Source organism: Lepisosteus platostomus, chromosome 5, assembly GCF_059453375.1.
Source record: "Lepisosteus platostomus isolate fLepPlt1 chromosome 5, fLepPlt1.hap1, whole genome shotgun sequence".
Lineage (NCBI taxonomy): Eukaryota > Metazoa > Chordata > Actinopteri > Semionotiformes > Lepisosteidae > Lepisosteus > Lepisosteus platostomus.
This window is the reverse complement of record NC_142615.1, coordinates 52,465,533-52,481,313: the sequence shown is the minus strand read 5'-3', so window position 1 is coordinate 52,481,313 and position 15,781 is coordinate 52,465,533. Positions and strand designations below refer to the sequence as shown.

At 42.6% G+C, this 15,781-nt stretch overlaps 1 protein-coding gene across 1 annotated transcript in view; it reads right to left on the bottom strand.

Annotated features, from left to right (window-relative positions):
* Window positions 1-4,564: 4,564 nt before the first annotated feature.
* LOC148669148 (zona pellucida sperm-binding protein 3-like) overlaps window positions 4,565-15,781 on the bottom strand; it is a 113,877-nt gene continuing 102,660 nt past the window's right edge. Inside the window, exons 11-12 of the mRNA XM_088632945.1 lie at window positions 4,868-5,045; window positions 4,565-4,660 (exon numbers count right to left, since the gene is read on the bottom strand). Of these exons, the coding sequence (XP_088489071.1) occupies window positions 4,565-4,660; window positions 4,868-5,045 (274 nt within the window). The remainder of the gene's footprint in view (window positions 4,661-4,867; window positions 5,046-15,781) is intronic.

Sequence of the window (15,781 nt, the reverse complement as noted above, 5' to 3'; positions counted from 1 at the left end):
AAATCTTTTATTTTCATCCATCTTACCGCTTTCTTTTTCACTGTTCCTATAGTCTTTGAAGATTGTTTAGTGTGTGCGAGGTTTCCTGAAGAAGAGGCTGTGAATAAAACATTTATAATAAATTATACATTCTAGCACAACAAAAATACCTTGGATTTTGAAATACAATCGGGTATTTCAAATGAAGCCCCTTCGCACTTTGCAGGCCAGAGCAGCTGAAGCACGACGTCTCTTCCTGTAAAAAGTCTTTACCAAGACTCTAAATATCTGACTTTCAGTTTGAAACAGTACGGCGGATTCCAGGGCACATTCATTCTTGATTCAGGAGATATATATATATATGAGTGTGCTAATGGTTAAAACTGTGTTTACATGAGGAACAAGCGGTAACATTTTCATTCCGAAAGAAAGCCAGTCTGTGCGCATTTCTCAGCGTGCACATTGTCAGGAACAACAAACCCACAGTGCCAGCAAACCTATCGATAGCCTGTCGGTACTGTCATTGACCAGAGTAAAGTTAGCTTGAAGTTCGAAAACTATTTTGGCACACCTGTAGCATTTTCACAAAACCTCTTAGGGTTATGAAAACACTTGCTTTGTGTGCAAACTACATTGTGACCGTTTTCACAGCCTTCACTATGTCATTTTTAAGCCATCAAAACTATTAGTGAGCTAATTATCTTTTTAAACCTCTGGTTTTTAATTGATGTGTAACTACGCACTAACTGGAACCCGGGGGACTGCTGTGTACACACGTTCACAATGCAAGAAATACTGCTCAATACGGCTTTGTGTAAAAAAAACAGTATATCACCATAGGAAGCAGGACAGCGCAGTCTCCAATTACCCAGACTGTATGCACAGGAATAAAGCTTTGTTTGATTTCTGAAACCCTTTCTTAATGTCTTGTTTTCATTCAGGTAAGGGTCAACTATATATACACTATAGTGCTAACAGCGGGAAAATTAAATATATTCATTACTCAGCAGCTTAATTAAAACAGCTCCAATGATGTTCAAACCGATTTTTTACACAGAAGACTAATACAGCTTTGCATTCTGAATCTCATTTTCTCATGCTTTTAATTAATGTGGCATTCTGCGCTGGGATAGGGGTATGTTGTTCACAAACCAATAGCATTTAAACTACAGCACCCACAATGCTGCAACCAAGTGTTTTACACACCAGACAGTCCCCCTCACCTTATACAACCTTGCTTGGGGTTGTGAAACCTTTTTTTTAATTATTTTTTCAATACGGCACCATTAAACATGCATTACACTGGGATGGGGGGGGTGCTATTCATGAGTCAAAAGCTTCATCACAACATCTGAAAATTTTAGATTTGACATTCTTTTTATTTCACGCTTTCTTTTAGTTTTTCCTAATTTCACATTTTAAATAAGCTGTATCTGTAGCAAATCACAATGAAGGTGTGGTATGCAGATGTGACTGTGTAACCATCAGGCACGAAGGAGAGAAAAACAAGAAAATCTCTGGGGGTCCAAGGCCTGATGATTGACCTCCCCTCCAGGTATGACAAGTAGTTACTAGAAACAGTTCACATGCACCACCATGCAGATTGACACGGTGAATTTTATTTCCTGTATTATGTCAGGCTAGATATTAATGTTGAGTATGTCCCATCGACTGGGTTGAGCAGTACAGGATCTTGAGTTTTGTAAGGACTCATATCGGCTGGGTTCCTTGCTTCAGAAATCCAGGAGGATCCCTTGTCATGGGGGACAGAGCTCAATATAAACCAAAGGCACCGAAGAGAGAACAGTGGCAGGCATGGTGTGGAGAAAAAAAATGGGTTAGACACAGAAAAAACAATTGCAACGTGGTTGTCTACTTACCCACCTGATATCTGTTTCTGCACTTCCTAAAGAATTAGATCACTCAGGATCAGTAAGACTACAGAGATGATGTAGAAGACTACAGCATTGTTAAATATGCTTGTAGGTATGGGGCATCCTTAATAAGGTCTGACATATTTCCACAATTTAGGGGCTGTGTGCTTAAATGCTCTGCTACCTGCTTGCTATTATTAACGTAATCTGTTCATTGATCTAGACAGCATCCTGCAACTGCCATAATCTTACTGGAAGAAAAGGATCACTTTGGTGTCTAGGCTTTTTTGATGAGTCTCCAAGCCTGGAGATGTACACGGTTTGATATTGAAAGTCAGTGGGGTTCAGACTTCGATGATGTGATTGTGTTTTTATTGTTTCGGTTAGAATCCTTTTAGTAGTGTGTCCTGTCTGAAAGGTACTGTAGAGATGGTACTATTTGGGTAACCTAATAATAAGGAATCACATTAGATACACCTCTGTTGGATAGAAGCCAGTTTTCTTTGATCTTTCTTACAACGGAGTGGAATAAATCATGTCATGGTGACATACTGTTGATTTAGAATTCTTTGCACTACTACTTTGATGTTAACACTGTGTAGTAATCATATATAAAAGGGACTGTGTTGTGTTATGATGAACTTTTTTACCGTTTTCATAATACTTTGTTTGGTTTCTGGCAATAGATAACAAATGGTTTCTAGTGATTTTTTTTTTGTGTTCTAGTGTTTTTCATTATTTTTTCGCAAAGTGTCTTTTGGGGAGATATTGAAACTTGTACTTACATGTCTTTTGGAGTTGAATTCTGCTGAGAACACATTGACAGTCTTCTTGAGTTTCCAGCATGTCTTTTATGTAATGCTTGGGAGTAGGGGGTGGTTGCTCACTCATCAATAGTGCCTGAAATATAAAACCGTAAGAAGGGTTACGAACTGCAAAGAATCCAAAGAGTATTAATGGGTCACAGATCAAGATCTAGGTATTTGCAGAATTTGACAGATCTCTCTTGATCAAACTCCTTTTTTCTTACTTTGTGTTTTTATAGCAAGACATTATATTGTTTCTGTGCTAAATGGCAAGCTCTTTAAGGTGTTCATGTTCGTGCCTTTGTTTCTATATTATTGGAAAGAAACCTAGTAATTGATTTGATGCATCCATATCTAATCATCAATCTGATACACAGTAATTCTATCTTAGAGATGCCTGTGTCATGTAATAAATTGCAAATATTATCAATAATCTTTTATGCCTTTTTATGCCTTCTTTGGAGTGTTTTTTGAAAAGGTATCTCTAATTTATAGAACCATTAATGCCAGAAGATAACCCTGAAATCCAAACTTCCTAACAATAACAAACAATTATAACATCCACTGAAAAATGTCATCCTATGTTTCTGTTGAATCTAAAACTACATGTCCTGCTTAAAAAACCCTTTCATAGTGATAGTTTGCATGCAGAGCATACTCACCAAACTGGGGTTGGCAAAATGTACATATCCATGATACTTCATTCTTTGCGCTTTCATACTCTTCTTTTGAGATGCACAATTCATGGAACCAGTTTTCACAACTGTCACACTGAATCTACACGGACAGTAAACCTTATATCAGTTCAGTTATCACATTTCACTGGCATGTTTTGTTATTATGTGCATACATTACACATACAGATAGAGATGATGTTCACTTACCCAGTTTGTCTGCCGCACTGGTGTTTCTCCACACATCAGGCACATGTCCTGGAGAGGAGCTATAATAAACATGCCAAATAGACTGATTTTTCCAATGTTATCTACAGATCATTGTTGCATAATTGAAGACAGTTTGATAGAGACCTTTTCGTATGCACTTTCCTGATTAGGTGTTCTACTGCTTCTTAAACCGCACATTGTCATGTCTCAGAATACTCCTGTCAACACCTGTTACCCTTTTTTTGTTGCTATGACTTTAAGGGGGCACATGATAACACAGCCATGTTCAACCAGTTTGTTTCACTATGGGCAATCAAGACCCACACTTTTCCCAGACTGTGGTTGTGTCAACCACGACGAAGGCCAAAGTGTCATTGAATTTTAACTGTGCGAAATGTGATTTAATTAACTTTTCATCTCTGTGTTATATAGTACAAAAAGGATACCCAAATGAGTTCTGCATATAAATAAATCGAGAATCTTTTTTCATTCAGACTTGTTACATAGACAGAACATGCTTCAGGAAAACAACATACACCAATAAACGCAGGCAATGATGATCAAATGGTACAATACCTGAAGCTTCAAGAATTCTGATTGACAGGTCTTCCCCCAACTTTCTTATTTCTTTGGCGCTGCTGTTCATCTCGATGTATGTTGGAATATCCAGGAAATTGTTCACGATGTCTGCGCCCATCTAACAGACGAAGGTTTGTCACAATTATTATTTCCCTAAAAATCTCTCATACAATAGTTTTGAGACAGTCCAAAATTTCTGCATGGAAAGGTTATGCTGACCTGCATCACAAAGACCCCACAGCTTGAGGCATCTGCTTGCTTGGGTGCCAGATGATATTCAACCAGTCTTCTTTTCCTAGGACGTTCCTTCGCATCTTGAAAATCCCTGTGAATCAAAATAATAGGTTATTGATAAATGAGGACATATTTTTCATGCTGAATTTGAATGTGAAATGCATGTGTGCCCGTGCAGAGTTTCACCACGAAACCAATGCTTGATTTCTTACCTGAAACTTTTTGCCGCTGCAGTGGAGTCTGCCATCTCGTCACTCCCCATAGGGTCGACCACAAAGACTTTCTGGGATGGAGCACACAGATACTGCAAGAGACAAAGGGCCCATCATCAGACATGAAGTTGCATTTAATGTGGGGCCAGACACACAGGCAGTTTCAGGAGTTTAATGTTGTGGAAACAAAAGTTTTTAATATTTAAATATTTTATTTATATATTATTTAACATGTAATATTTTGCAAACCTCAGCAAAGACAGTCAGAAAATGACCTAACAGTACTTTTTTTTTCCTACATGACACTTTGACCTGCTTGGTGTCACGGAGGGGGTGACTGCGGAGGATAGGGATTCTATGCGGAGCTCTTCGGAAGGGTAACGATAGGCGAAGGCGTAGTCCGAGAAGTAGCTAAGTCCAAAATCCGGGTAGTCGTAGTAGGAGCGTCGGTACAGAATCGGTAGGCGTGGGCGTCGCCTGGAAAGAAGAGCAGGGTCCAAAATCCAGGAGAGAGTAGTAGGCGCGTAGGTACAAAGTTGGGAGGCAAAGACGTAGCAGAAGAACAGCAGGGTCAAGATCCAGGAGTCAAAGAGTAGTATCACACAATGTAAACTAGGAACTAAGCTCAGGGAGAAGATCTCAATCGTGAGCACTGAATGGGGGTCTGGCGAGGGTTTAAATAGAGGAAAGATTGGTGCGTGCACGTTTGGGATGGGAGGAGCTCGTGGGAATGCATGAGCGCCTGCCTGCGGGGGTGCAATTCATGACATTTGGTTTTCTGTTTATTACACAGCAGTATTCACAATAATATTTTAGGAAAAGTGCACTGTCACTATTGCCTTGGATACTCACTATCCATGTCCGCCTTTTTTAACAGGAGAGGAACCAATACATTGTAATTTTTTTAGATGCAACAGGGATAATCACTTGAACTGTGTTATGGTTCCAAGTGTAATTATAAACCTACGCTGTTTTGGATTACCTGCACCACACTTACCAACAACTTCCAATGGACACCAGTGTTAAAAAAACTAATTATGGCTTCATAGTTTTCAAAGTTGACCTGTAATGAAAAGAATGACGAGATTAGCACGACAGGCTGCCTCACATGGATGGTGTGCTACCTTTGAATTTTGATTTCTGACTATAAAGGTAGTTTCTTTAGGCAGCACCATGGGCACAGTTGTGACCTGTTTTGATTGCTTGTAGCTCTCCTTGTTTCTCTATTGATAAAACAATCATCAGTTAGTGAAAAACCATGTTTGCCTCTCACTAATGTAATCCATCAACATTTGTGTTTGATCTCCTTACCTTGGACAAACGTTGTCTAGCCATGTGCTCTCTATTCCCACTTATGATTACACTAGTTGTGTAGTGGTTCATTAGGAAAACCTTCTTCCCCAAGTCCATGGATTCTTTCACTACTTGAAAGTAACACTCAATGGTCTTATGGAAAAAGCAAATACAATTGAAGAAGATATGATTTCACGCACTCACACACATTTGATTACACAAAAGCTCAGAAACCTTAACAAACCTTGCAATCAAACACTTTCATCTCACCTCGCCTATGAGCCACTCATCTGGTTTCAGAGACACAAACTCCGAGTGTCTGAGAATATATGTGTCTGCACTGTGCATGGATGGCAGAACTGCAACCACTAATTCACTCGGATTGATGTTCCAAAGGGCGTGAACCTAAAAAAGATTTACCAAGCCAAAAGCATACACAAGAGATCACTGGAGATAACATAACGAAAATTGAGATTACACACCACTGTCAACAAGTATAACAAGTTAGAGAGAAACGACAAAGAACACCTACAGTAGTAGAAGATGACATTCATAAGCTCTGAAAAAGAAGTGAATGTCCACACAGAGAAATATTTGAAATACAAATCCTACCTTCTTTCTGAAATCTGTTTTCTCTTTTATAAGTTTTGAGATGGGGCGTGCATCACAGTGTGGTGTGATCACTTCAGTCATGCCCACGGCAGCTTGCTTGGGTGACACTTTCCCTTCTTCTTTGTGCTGCCATTCTTTACATTCTGTGGTTCCTGCTTTCCCCTGCTGTACTTGCAGGCCGTTGCTGTCATCTGGCGACTTTTCACTTGTTTCAATATTTCTATTGCTAACTTTTTTTTCCTGTTTTCTCATTTTTTGGGGGATTGGAATTTTCTGTGGTGCGCTGTAGAATTTATTTTTTGTTTCTTTGCCTACATCTGGTGCTCTCTTTGCCCATTGTTCCTGTGCATGTTCATGACGTGTTTTAGTGGTGATCAATGGTGCCATCAAAACCTTTTTGGGGAGATCATTTTGGATTATATGTTCTCTGTACCACCCTAGAGGGATTTTCTCATCATCGTAATAAACTCTGCTGGCTTCAGTTTCCTCCTGTGCTGAAGTATTGATTGCTTGACAATGCCAAACCAGGTCTCAACATGACAGTTATTGACTCTTGTTTGTGCTACCTCTGACATTGATATGTCTTTTTTGCTGTCTGAAGCATATCTTGTCAGGTCACCCAACAAAATTCCACTCCACAGTGGAAATAATGCCATGTATCTTTGCAACATAAATCTAATTATGTCTTCACAGAAATAGGGGTTCACATTGTGTTGTGTCCCATAGTCATCATGTCCTTGAACTGATATGCTGTCTTCATAAATACCTTTGAACTCCACAGCGAAAGGAGAGCAGCCCAGGTTGCCTCTCATTTTTGGGTATAGTACCTCATCTGTGTCTTTGACTTCTGCTTCCTTTTCCATCTGGTCTGGTGTGGTTGTTTGAGAAATGTAAGCGTTAAGGAGGCAGACACTAGATTGGACTTCAGTTGTGAACCTCCTGCTTGAGAGTACAATACACATGTGTTTGAAAACATTTCTGTTGACACTCAAAGTTGTGCTGTTTTGCAGAATGGCAAAGGAAAATGTTGCAAAGTCTCGCAGTCCTTTGTCTGTTGTTTTTTTACTAATTGCTTGAGAGACAGCCTTTATGACATGGGCAGAGCAAAGGTGCAGAACAGTGAACATCTGAAGTTCTGTGTACTTAAGTTTGCCTTGGCAGACTTTCATTGCACGATTTAAGTATGCATGGATGGTGTCCCCATTGAAGGCAAAAAAAACACTGTGAATCAGGGCCCAGCTGTAGTTAGTTTCTACATGCTGCACTCTCTTGGTAGTACATGTTGAGATGTCAAACATGAATTTACGTAGCCAACGATCTATACTGACAATGGTGTGGTCAGTTGTCAACATTTCAGACACTGGTAATGGAGGCTTTCTTTTCCACCTCCAGGTAACGTAAGACTGTAGTACAAAATTATTTTGTTCTCCGATGGAATTTTTCTGACTACCCCTCCTGTCACATCCAGGTAAAGACTGACTTTCTCCTTCATCTTTAGATGGGCAATAAGATTTCGCATACTCTGTTCTGTGTAAAGATAGGCAGCAAATGTGTCTAACTGCAAAATCTGTATATATCCTGAAAAATGGACAGTGTTGAAGTCGCATGCTTTCATATATTTTTGTGCCATATGTAATTCAAGCACTGGATCATAGTGAATGCGTTTACTGTTCCTGAACTCTGATGAAATGACTTTCAGGACATTCTGTGTTAGTGGTTTAGATAAATTGCCTGCTGCAATTTCAGCAAGCGGAGTTCTGCTCAGGTTCCTGTAGTATACATTGCTGATTCCTTTTGTGAGGGCACTGGCAATCTTTCGACGATAAGGCTGACGTGCTTGTTGAAATTGTTTCCCTTTTACTGTGCTGTATTTGCCCTACTTGTACAACATAAATTGTGATGTCATCATTGCCCATTGGTTTGTGTCTTGTTGTCATTATGTATTTTACATTGCAGGACCTGAAGGTACAGACTGCTTTTATCATCAGAGTTTTTTTTTTCTGCTGTTCTCTTTCCTGATGTATTGGTATTTGAAGGCTATTGGGCAGCAAGGATTTATCTTCCTGAACTCGCTATATAACATCTGGGTCCATGGTCGTCTTAGTTTAGACGTACCTTTTAGAGGTGCTATTTTTCTCCATTGTTCAGCCTTTAGACATACTTTGAAAGTTTTAGGCAGAGACATAATCTTTCTTAATCCCCTTTTATCCTGAGGTGACGTCCCAGACGAGCTTGCCCCCTGGGAATATTCACTGTGCTCTTCAGGCTTTTTTTCCTGATTCTACACAGATTTTTTTTCTCCCTCTAACATGTCACCACTGTCTGTGCTGCCGTGTGCTGCCCATGCATCTTTTGTATCTTCTGATGAACTTCTGAGCTCTGTGTTGCCTTCCAAACTATGTCCCTCACTTTGACTTGAAATACTGACTATAGATTGTGTACTGTCAACTGGTTTGGAATCCCTACCAATACTCTCCTCTTTCTGCACCCTAAGCACTTGGGTTCACTTGCTGGGGCAATCCTCTCCAAGGACTCTGTTTGACAGTGTTGACCACATATTGTCATTCCAACTATTTTTTTTCGACTTTAGAAAACTTCAGAAATTCGTTGATCATATTCCCTACTCCACCAGCCCTTGACCACAGGTCTGAGGGGTGCGTAGTGTGGTGCAGGTTCTTGTCCCATCCTGCTCTTGGTCCAAGTTGGAGGGTTACACCGATTCTGAGTCTTGTTAGCTGGTATGGCTTGGTTTGGGGGTGTTGATACCAGAGTGGTCCAGGAGGGGGGTACAGGTGTCTCGGGGGCATTCTTGATTTTCTATGACTTCAGGTTGATTCTGTTTGTTCTGAGTGTCTTGGTTATATACGCTTGTGTGTATAGATGAAAAAGCTATTGAAGAGCACCCCGTTCATCTCCATGAAAGTTGGAAGTTTTGATGTTCAAAGAATTAAAGTTTCACACAACAAAGCATGACTGTGAAAGGTCAGGAGGCCTGCCTTGTGTGCACAACACTTGATTACAGTAAAAAAATCATGAAGCCATGAAGAAGACCCACCTGTCCCAGTGTATTACCTGTAGTGTTATATTCAGAAAATCATAAAAAATAAAGAAAGGGGCCACAGCCACAGCAAGGTTGTATGAGGTTCGGGGGCCTGTCTGGTGTGTAAAACACTTGGTTTCAGCAGTGTGGCTGTTGTATTTAAATTGCTATTGAGCCATGAAAAAGACCCACCTATCCCAGTGTATTACCTTTAGTGTTATCTTCAGAAAATCATAAAAAAATAAAGGGGCCACAACCCAAAACAAAGCTGGGAAAAGTCAGAGGACCTGCTTAGTGTGCAAAACACTTACATGCAGCATTGTGGGTGTTGTGATTTAAATGCTATTGGTTTGTGAACAGAATACCCCTATCCCAGTGCATTGTGCCACATTAAATAAAAGCACGAGAAAAAGAGATTCAGAACACAAAGCTGTGTCAGCGTTCTGTGTAAAAAGTCAGTTGGAACATCATGGGAGCTGTTTTTAATAAGCCGCTGAGTAAAGAATATTTTAATCTTCCTGCTGTCAGTAGTATTGTCAATATAGTTGACCCTTACCTGAATGAAAACAGGACGTAAAGGAGGGGTTTCAGAAATCAAACAAAGCTTTATTCCCGTGCTTACAGTCTGGGTAATTGGAGACTGCGCTGTTATGCTTCCTATGGTCATATTGACCGTATTGAACAGTATTTCTTGCATTGTGAACGTGTGCACACAGCAGTTCCCAGGTTCCAGTTCGTGCGTAATTACGCATCGATGAAAAACCAGAGGTTTAAAAAAAGATAATTAGCACACTGATAGTTTGGTGTAGAGGCTGTGGAAATATCCGCAAGTCGTGGTCTTTAAAATGCATTTGGTTTGAAGGCGTTCTGTGCTTCCATTGCGAAGATATGGACAAAAGAATATTCGAGTGTGGTTAAAAAAACGTCATAAAAATGACAAAGTGAAGGCTGAGAAAGCATTCACAATGTATTTTATACACAAAGCATGTGTTTTTGTAATTCTAAGAGATTTCGCGAAAGCCCTACAGGCGTGCCAAAATCGTTTTCTAACTTCAAGTTAACTTTTCCCCGGTCACGTTTTGCACGTTCGAGTAGTTTTAATGCGGCTCCTTCGTACACGGTGCTGATCTTTTGGAAAGCAGGAGGCAAAACCGACACGTTCTCATACTGGATGTTGAAACCCGGGCCGCCTGGCTGAAAACCAGGAATCCTAACCGCTAGACCATATTTCAGCGAACAATCACGCTGTTCCTGGTATCATGCAAGCAAACTACATAAATATGAGAAAACACGCAAGAGAGTTGTCACTCAGAGTGTCGAAGGGTCGATTTATACTGGGGCTCAGTTGAAATGCAACGTCAGGACTTTTCCGAATTATGTCACACGAAGAGAGCACAGCCTTTTCCGTCCTACCCACATGTGTCTCGGTAACTCGCCGTGATCGTATAATGGTCAGTACTTTGCGTTGTGGCCGCAACAACCCCGGTTTGAAGCCGGGTCATGGCAGAATAGGGGCGTCTGCTTTTACTACTTGCACGAATGAAGGCAAAAAAAAGCCAATCGATGTGAACGAACGGCGCTTTACAGAGGAGTACTGCCTGACTGGATCGTTGATGAACGACAGAGGCCACTCCGACCTCTTCTCGGTTTTCTTCAATGACTTACTAAGGATCTTCTTCACATTCGCCCATGCAGGGGAAGCCAGTTACACCAAAGCAAACGCAGGAAAGTGCATTTCAAGCAGAGACCAGGAGGGACTTGTTTACACCGAAAGTGGTCGGAGAATGGAACAATGCGCCCAGCCCTGTTGCTGGAGCCGATTCTTGATGAGATCTTGGGCTCACTAAGAGGCCCCCGCTGGATGCTTATCTTTCTGTTGTTCTTGCAGGTCCTGCGCTGCTTTTGAGCCGACAGAGCTCTTCCTGGTCTGTCGGCACAGCCCAATTGCAAATGATCGGCTCCGCGTACAGAAGGAACGTGCGTTTGGTACAAGAGTGCACGAAGGCACCAGAAATACATTGGGAACAAATGACCGGTCGCTCAAGACCTCTGTGAAGTACAGGAGCGTGCAAAACGAGGCTGTTTCTGCCCGGTCTCGGACCAGGGACCTTTCGCGTGTTAGGCGAACGTGATAGCCGCTTCACTACGGAAACCTGCAGGGACCGCTGCTGGTGTCTCGCTTGCGTTTCGGGCTGAGAAAGGGACACGTCACTTTAGGCAGGGGGCGCTGGAGAGAGGAACAAAGGGCGCGATGAAACAAAATGTCAAAACTCGGGATTGAACCAGGGACCTTTAGATCTTCAGTCTAACGCTCTCCCAACCGAGCTATTTCAGCGGTGCGCAGAGCCCACAGCCACCTGCTCCAGCCTTCCTGTGTTGCGGCATGAGCGCACCAAGAGTAGCGGGAGAGTGTTGCAGGAACGTCACTCAGAAGGAAAGCCACCCAGCTGCGCCCTCTGAGCTCTGTCCAGCGCATCTTCCTCGCATGGACTTCTGCCTGCGACGGGCAGGAAACAATTAGCAAGAACAGAACGACACCCCATGGGTGTCTCATGACCACACCTTAGGTTGTGATACGTGCAGGTGTGAGGGGTTGCCGGGCTATTTTGGAGCAGAGCTTGGGCGGAGGGGGGGCGGGAAAGCAGACAAAGAGGTGACACCCCAAGGTCTGCACGATCACAGCTCTCCGCAGCCCCAGGCTTCCGCTCGATAAGCTACTGGACACACCCTCCTCACACAGACCGTGGAAAAGCCCCCGAGTGGGAGGGCTCTCTCTTCCTCCCAGGAGCTCTTGGAAATGATGCACAGACAGGGCGCGGGGAGCCGCCGCCTGCAAACACGGCTCCAGGCAGGACTTCACTCCGCATGAGCCGCAGAGCAGAGGAGATGGGGGCAGCTTAGCTCCTGTGCAGAGACCTGAGCTGTTGTTGCTGCGGACGCCGTCTTTTCTGCACTCGGGGTAGGAGTGAATGTTGAGTTGCCCTTAGAAATGAAGCAGAGCACTTCAACGACACGGGTGTGTGTGTGTGCGCCCTGGTGATTCTGGGAGAGATCGAACCTGGGCTAAAAGAGAGGGGGCTTAGCCCTCTTCCATTTGCTAGTTCAAAGTTGTACAACCCATTTGTATCTGCTAGGCGGCGCAGTCGTCGTCCACAAAGAAGGCTTTGAAAAGCGTCAATAGCAAGTCATTCCGAGTTGGTCGTTTGTGTTTTCCGTTCAGACGCAAAATGCTGAAATGATCTCTCGGCTCCTCGGTTGTCATTTCTGCTCCGTAAAGGAATCACAGCACCCATCGCCTTCCAGCACTCTGGGTTGGGACACGATGCAGGGGGTCGGTGCATGCGCTGTCTTCCTCATTAGTATAGTGGCAAGTATCCCCGCCTGTCACGCGGGAGACCGGGGTTTGATTCCCCGACGGGGAGTAGCTTTTCTTTCACCTCCTTAGAGAAAGGACTGCCTTTCACTTCTCTGTTTTCTTTCACAGCGTCGTGCACCTTTTCATTGGTTTCGCTTTCAGAGCCTCCGCACGGCACACAACTCGACATCAGGAAGCACATTGAAGTGAAAGCAGGAAGCGCTGCGACATGCACTGTGCAGATCCTGCCACACTAAGAGGTGAGTGGGTCTGTTCGATCACAGCGCTAGGCGAATCCCCAATCCCCTTTTGTACATGGCGACAAAAGAAGTCCGTTTCCGCCCGGGGACCTTTCGCGTGTGAGGCGAACGTGATAACCACTACACTACGGAAACGGTGGTAAGACATGCCCAGCAGCCCAGCGCTGAGCTTCGCCAATGCGATTCAGCTGCTTCCAGTGCCTTTATTGGAATGCGCTGATGGACCGTGCTCTCTCTCCAGAGACCAGCACGCCTGTCATGGATGGAGCAGGAAAGGCGGCGCCACATTCTACAGCCCTCTCCACGCAATCGACGAAATCGGGCTACTGAAGTGGAGAAAATCGCCTCTCCAGAAAGTGCAAATATCATCTTGGAGACTATAAATCCTGTTGCTGAAGGTCAGCCCTGTCTACCAGAGTAACCCTCCCACAGCGATGATCAGCTCGTCTCACACGCGAGAAGTTTCGATTGGAAACAAGCGCCCCCTCTTTTCGCACGTTTTGCACGTTCGAGTAGTTTTAATGCGGCTCCTTCGTACACGGTGCTGATCTTTTGGAAAGCAGGAGGCAAAAACGACACGTTCTCATACCGGATGTCGAACCCAGGCCGCCTGGCTGAAAACCAGGAATCCTAACCACTAGACCATATTTCAACGAACAACCACGCTGTTCCCGGCATCATGCAAGCAAACTACAGATGCAGCCATTCAAAGTGACCGGTACAGACACTTACCGCAGGTAAGATGACACGGGGTACCGCGGTGTGTGATTGGTTGACCGACAGGGGCACTCGTGGTCCGTTGGTCTGTTGTAGAAAGACTTACTGTAAATGTCTTTACTGTGCCTGTTGTAGATATTGAATTTTACCACTGAAAGGAAATCTTAGTAGCTAAGCATAAAAAGAATAGGAGCATACTGTAACGCGTGTGAAGGCCATAAACGATATTAATTTTGGAACATAAACATACAGTATATAGCTGGTCTTGGTACTTTAAAGAAAAAAATACACACCAGTATTCCATTTCTCCCTAAACATTGTAAGCTTCGAAGTCTTTAACTAACGTGATACCGGAGTCAACAAGCATACTTTTAGAATTTGATTAAAAGGGAATATAATATGGAATCGCGTATCTAAAGAATTTAATAACGGTATGATTATATCCGTGTACTGCGACAGGGCTGTGTAGGGCTGTTTCGCCTGCCTGTTCATGTGAGCTGTCTTGTAGCCTACTGGTCTAGGTGCGTGACTACCAACTGGCAGGTTGTGTGTTCGAATGCAGCTGGTGCTGGACTTTTCTTTTCTGTTGCTGGACAAACATTTCTTCGAAAAAATAGGTAAACGATATTATGGACAATCAATTGACTTTTATATTTCAAAATATCGCAACATGATCGATATTTGCGATATTTTGAACATATCTTCCCTTCTGACAGCGGTTCCTGCTTCTAGTGTGTGTGTGTGCAACAGAGTACATTTTTATAGAGAAATGGAGGCTGGACAGTATGCGTTACAATATAAACATTTATATTGATTTAAATCGTGTTCTGATTTAAATCGCAAACGCGTGTTTAATTATGTGTTTTTTAATCATAATCAGGCTAATGCATTTCTACATTTTCTGTATGAACCAGCTTAGAGGTTCATACAGAAAGACAGCTTGTGTTTAAATTGAGTGTAAGGTAATTTATGCTTCTAATGTCATGGTCAGCATTTATTGTACTGTGCTGTAAACTTTTTCTGTGCCTAGTCACATTATTTTATAGCGTTTTTATTGCGTTAGTAAATCCGGTGGCGCTGTGTGTTAGTTTCCTGACTCCCATTATTTAAACTGCGACACTGATCATTCATCTCTAAATAAACTTTATTTTATATAGCGTTTTAAGCGAATAGGTAATTAGATTGCTCATAAACCTAATCGCTTTTTCTACATAAACACAGCGTGATTGCTCTCTGAAAATGCTTTTCCTTAAAGCGATTCTATTGAGGGAGTAGCCCAGCTACCACTTAACACTGTACTTCCTACTTTGAATACCTGTGAGACCGGTTTAATTCGTCACAGCCAGCACTCCGGGAGTTCATATTGCTTGACTAATTTTAAAAACTAAGTTATAAATGCAAACGCTTCCTCGGTGCGCTGCTCTGGTACGCCGGGTCTTACACAGTGCCTGTCGGCAGTAAGCGTTACAATATACATACCCAACACTGCTTGTACCCATCTGTCATGCAAATAAAACACCTTGAATTGAATTGAGGGAGAGAGGGGGGTAGTGGGACAGATATACTGTAGACAGACTCAAGGCAAATAAGATACTTATGGGTACGCAGGCATTCACGACAGCAACATACGAAACGTTTGCACGTACTGTATAGTTAAGTTATTACTTGGTTTTCAAAGTGCAACGAAATACAATATTGTTGTTGCTGCTGTTCTGGTTGTTTTTATCCCATAAAGCGTTTTGAGAAGCCACCTTTAAAGGCGATATATACTGTAAAACCGCTGATTCTTATGGAATGTGTTCCGCAGGAGATTCAAATTTTTATTTATTTATTTTTTAATCGCGTATCTTAGGAAATTATTTATTGTCTTTATATTTGGCCAGGGCTTTAAAGAGAAGGCGCACCAAAAAATGTTGGTGCCGTCGTCTCCGCTTTA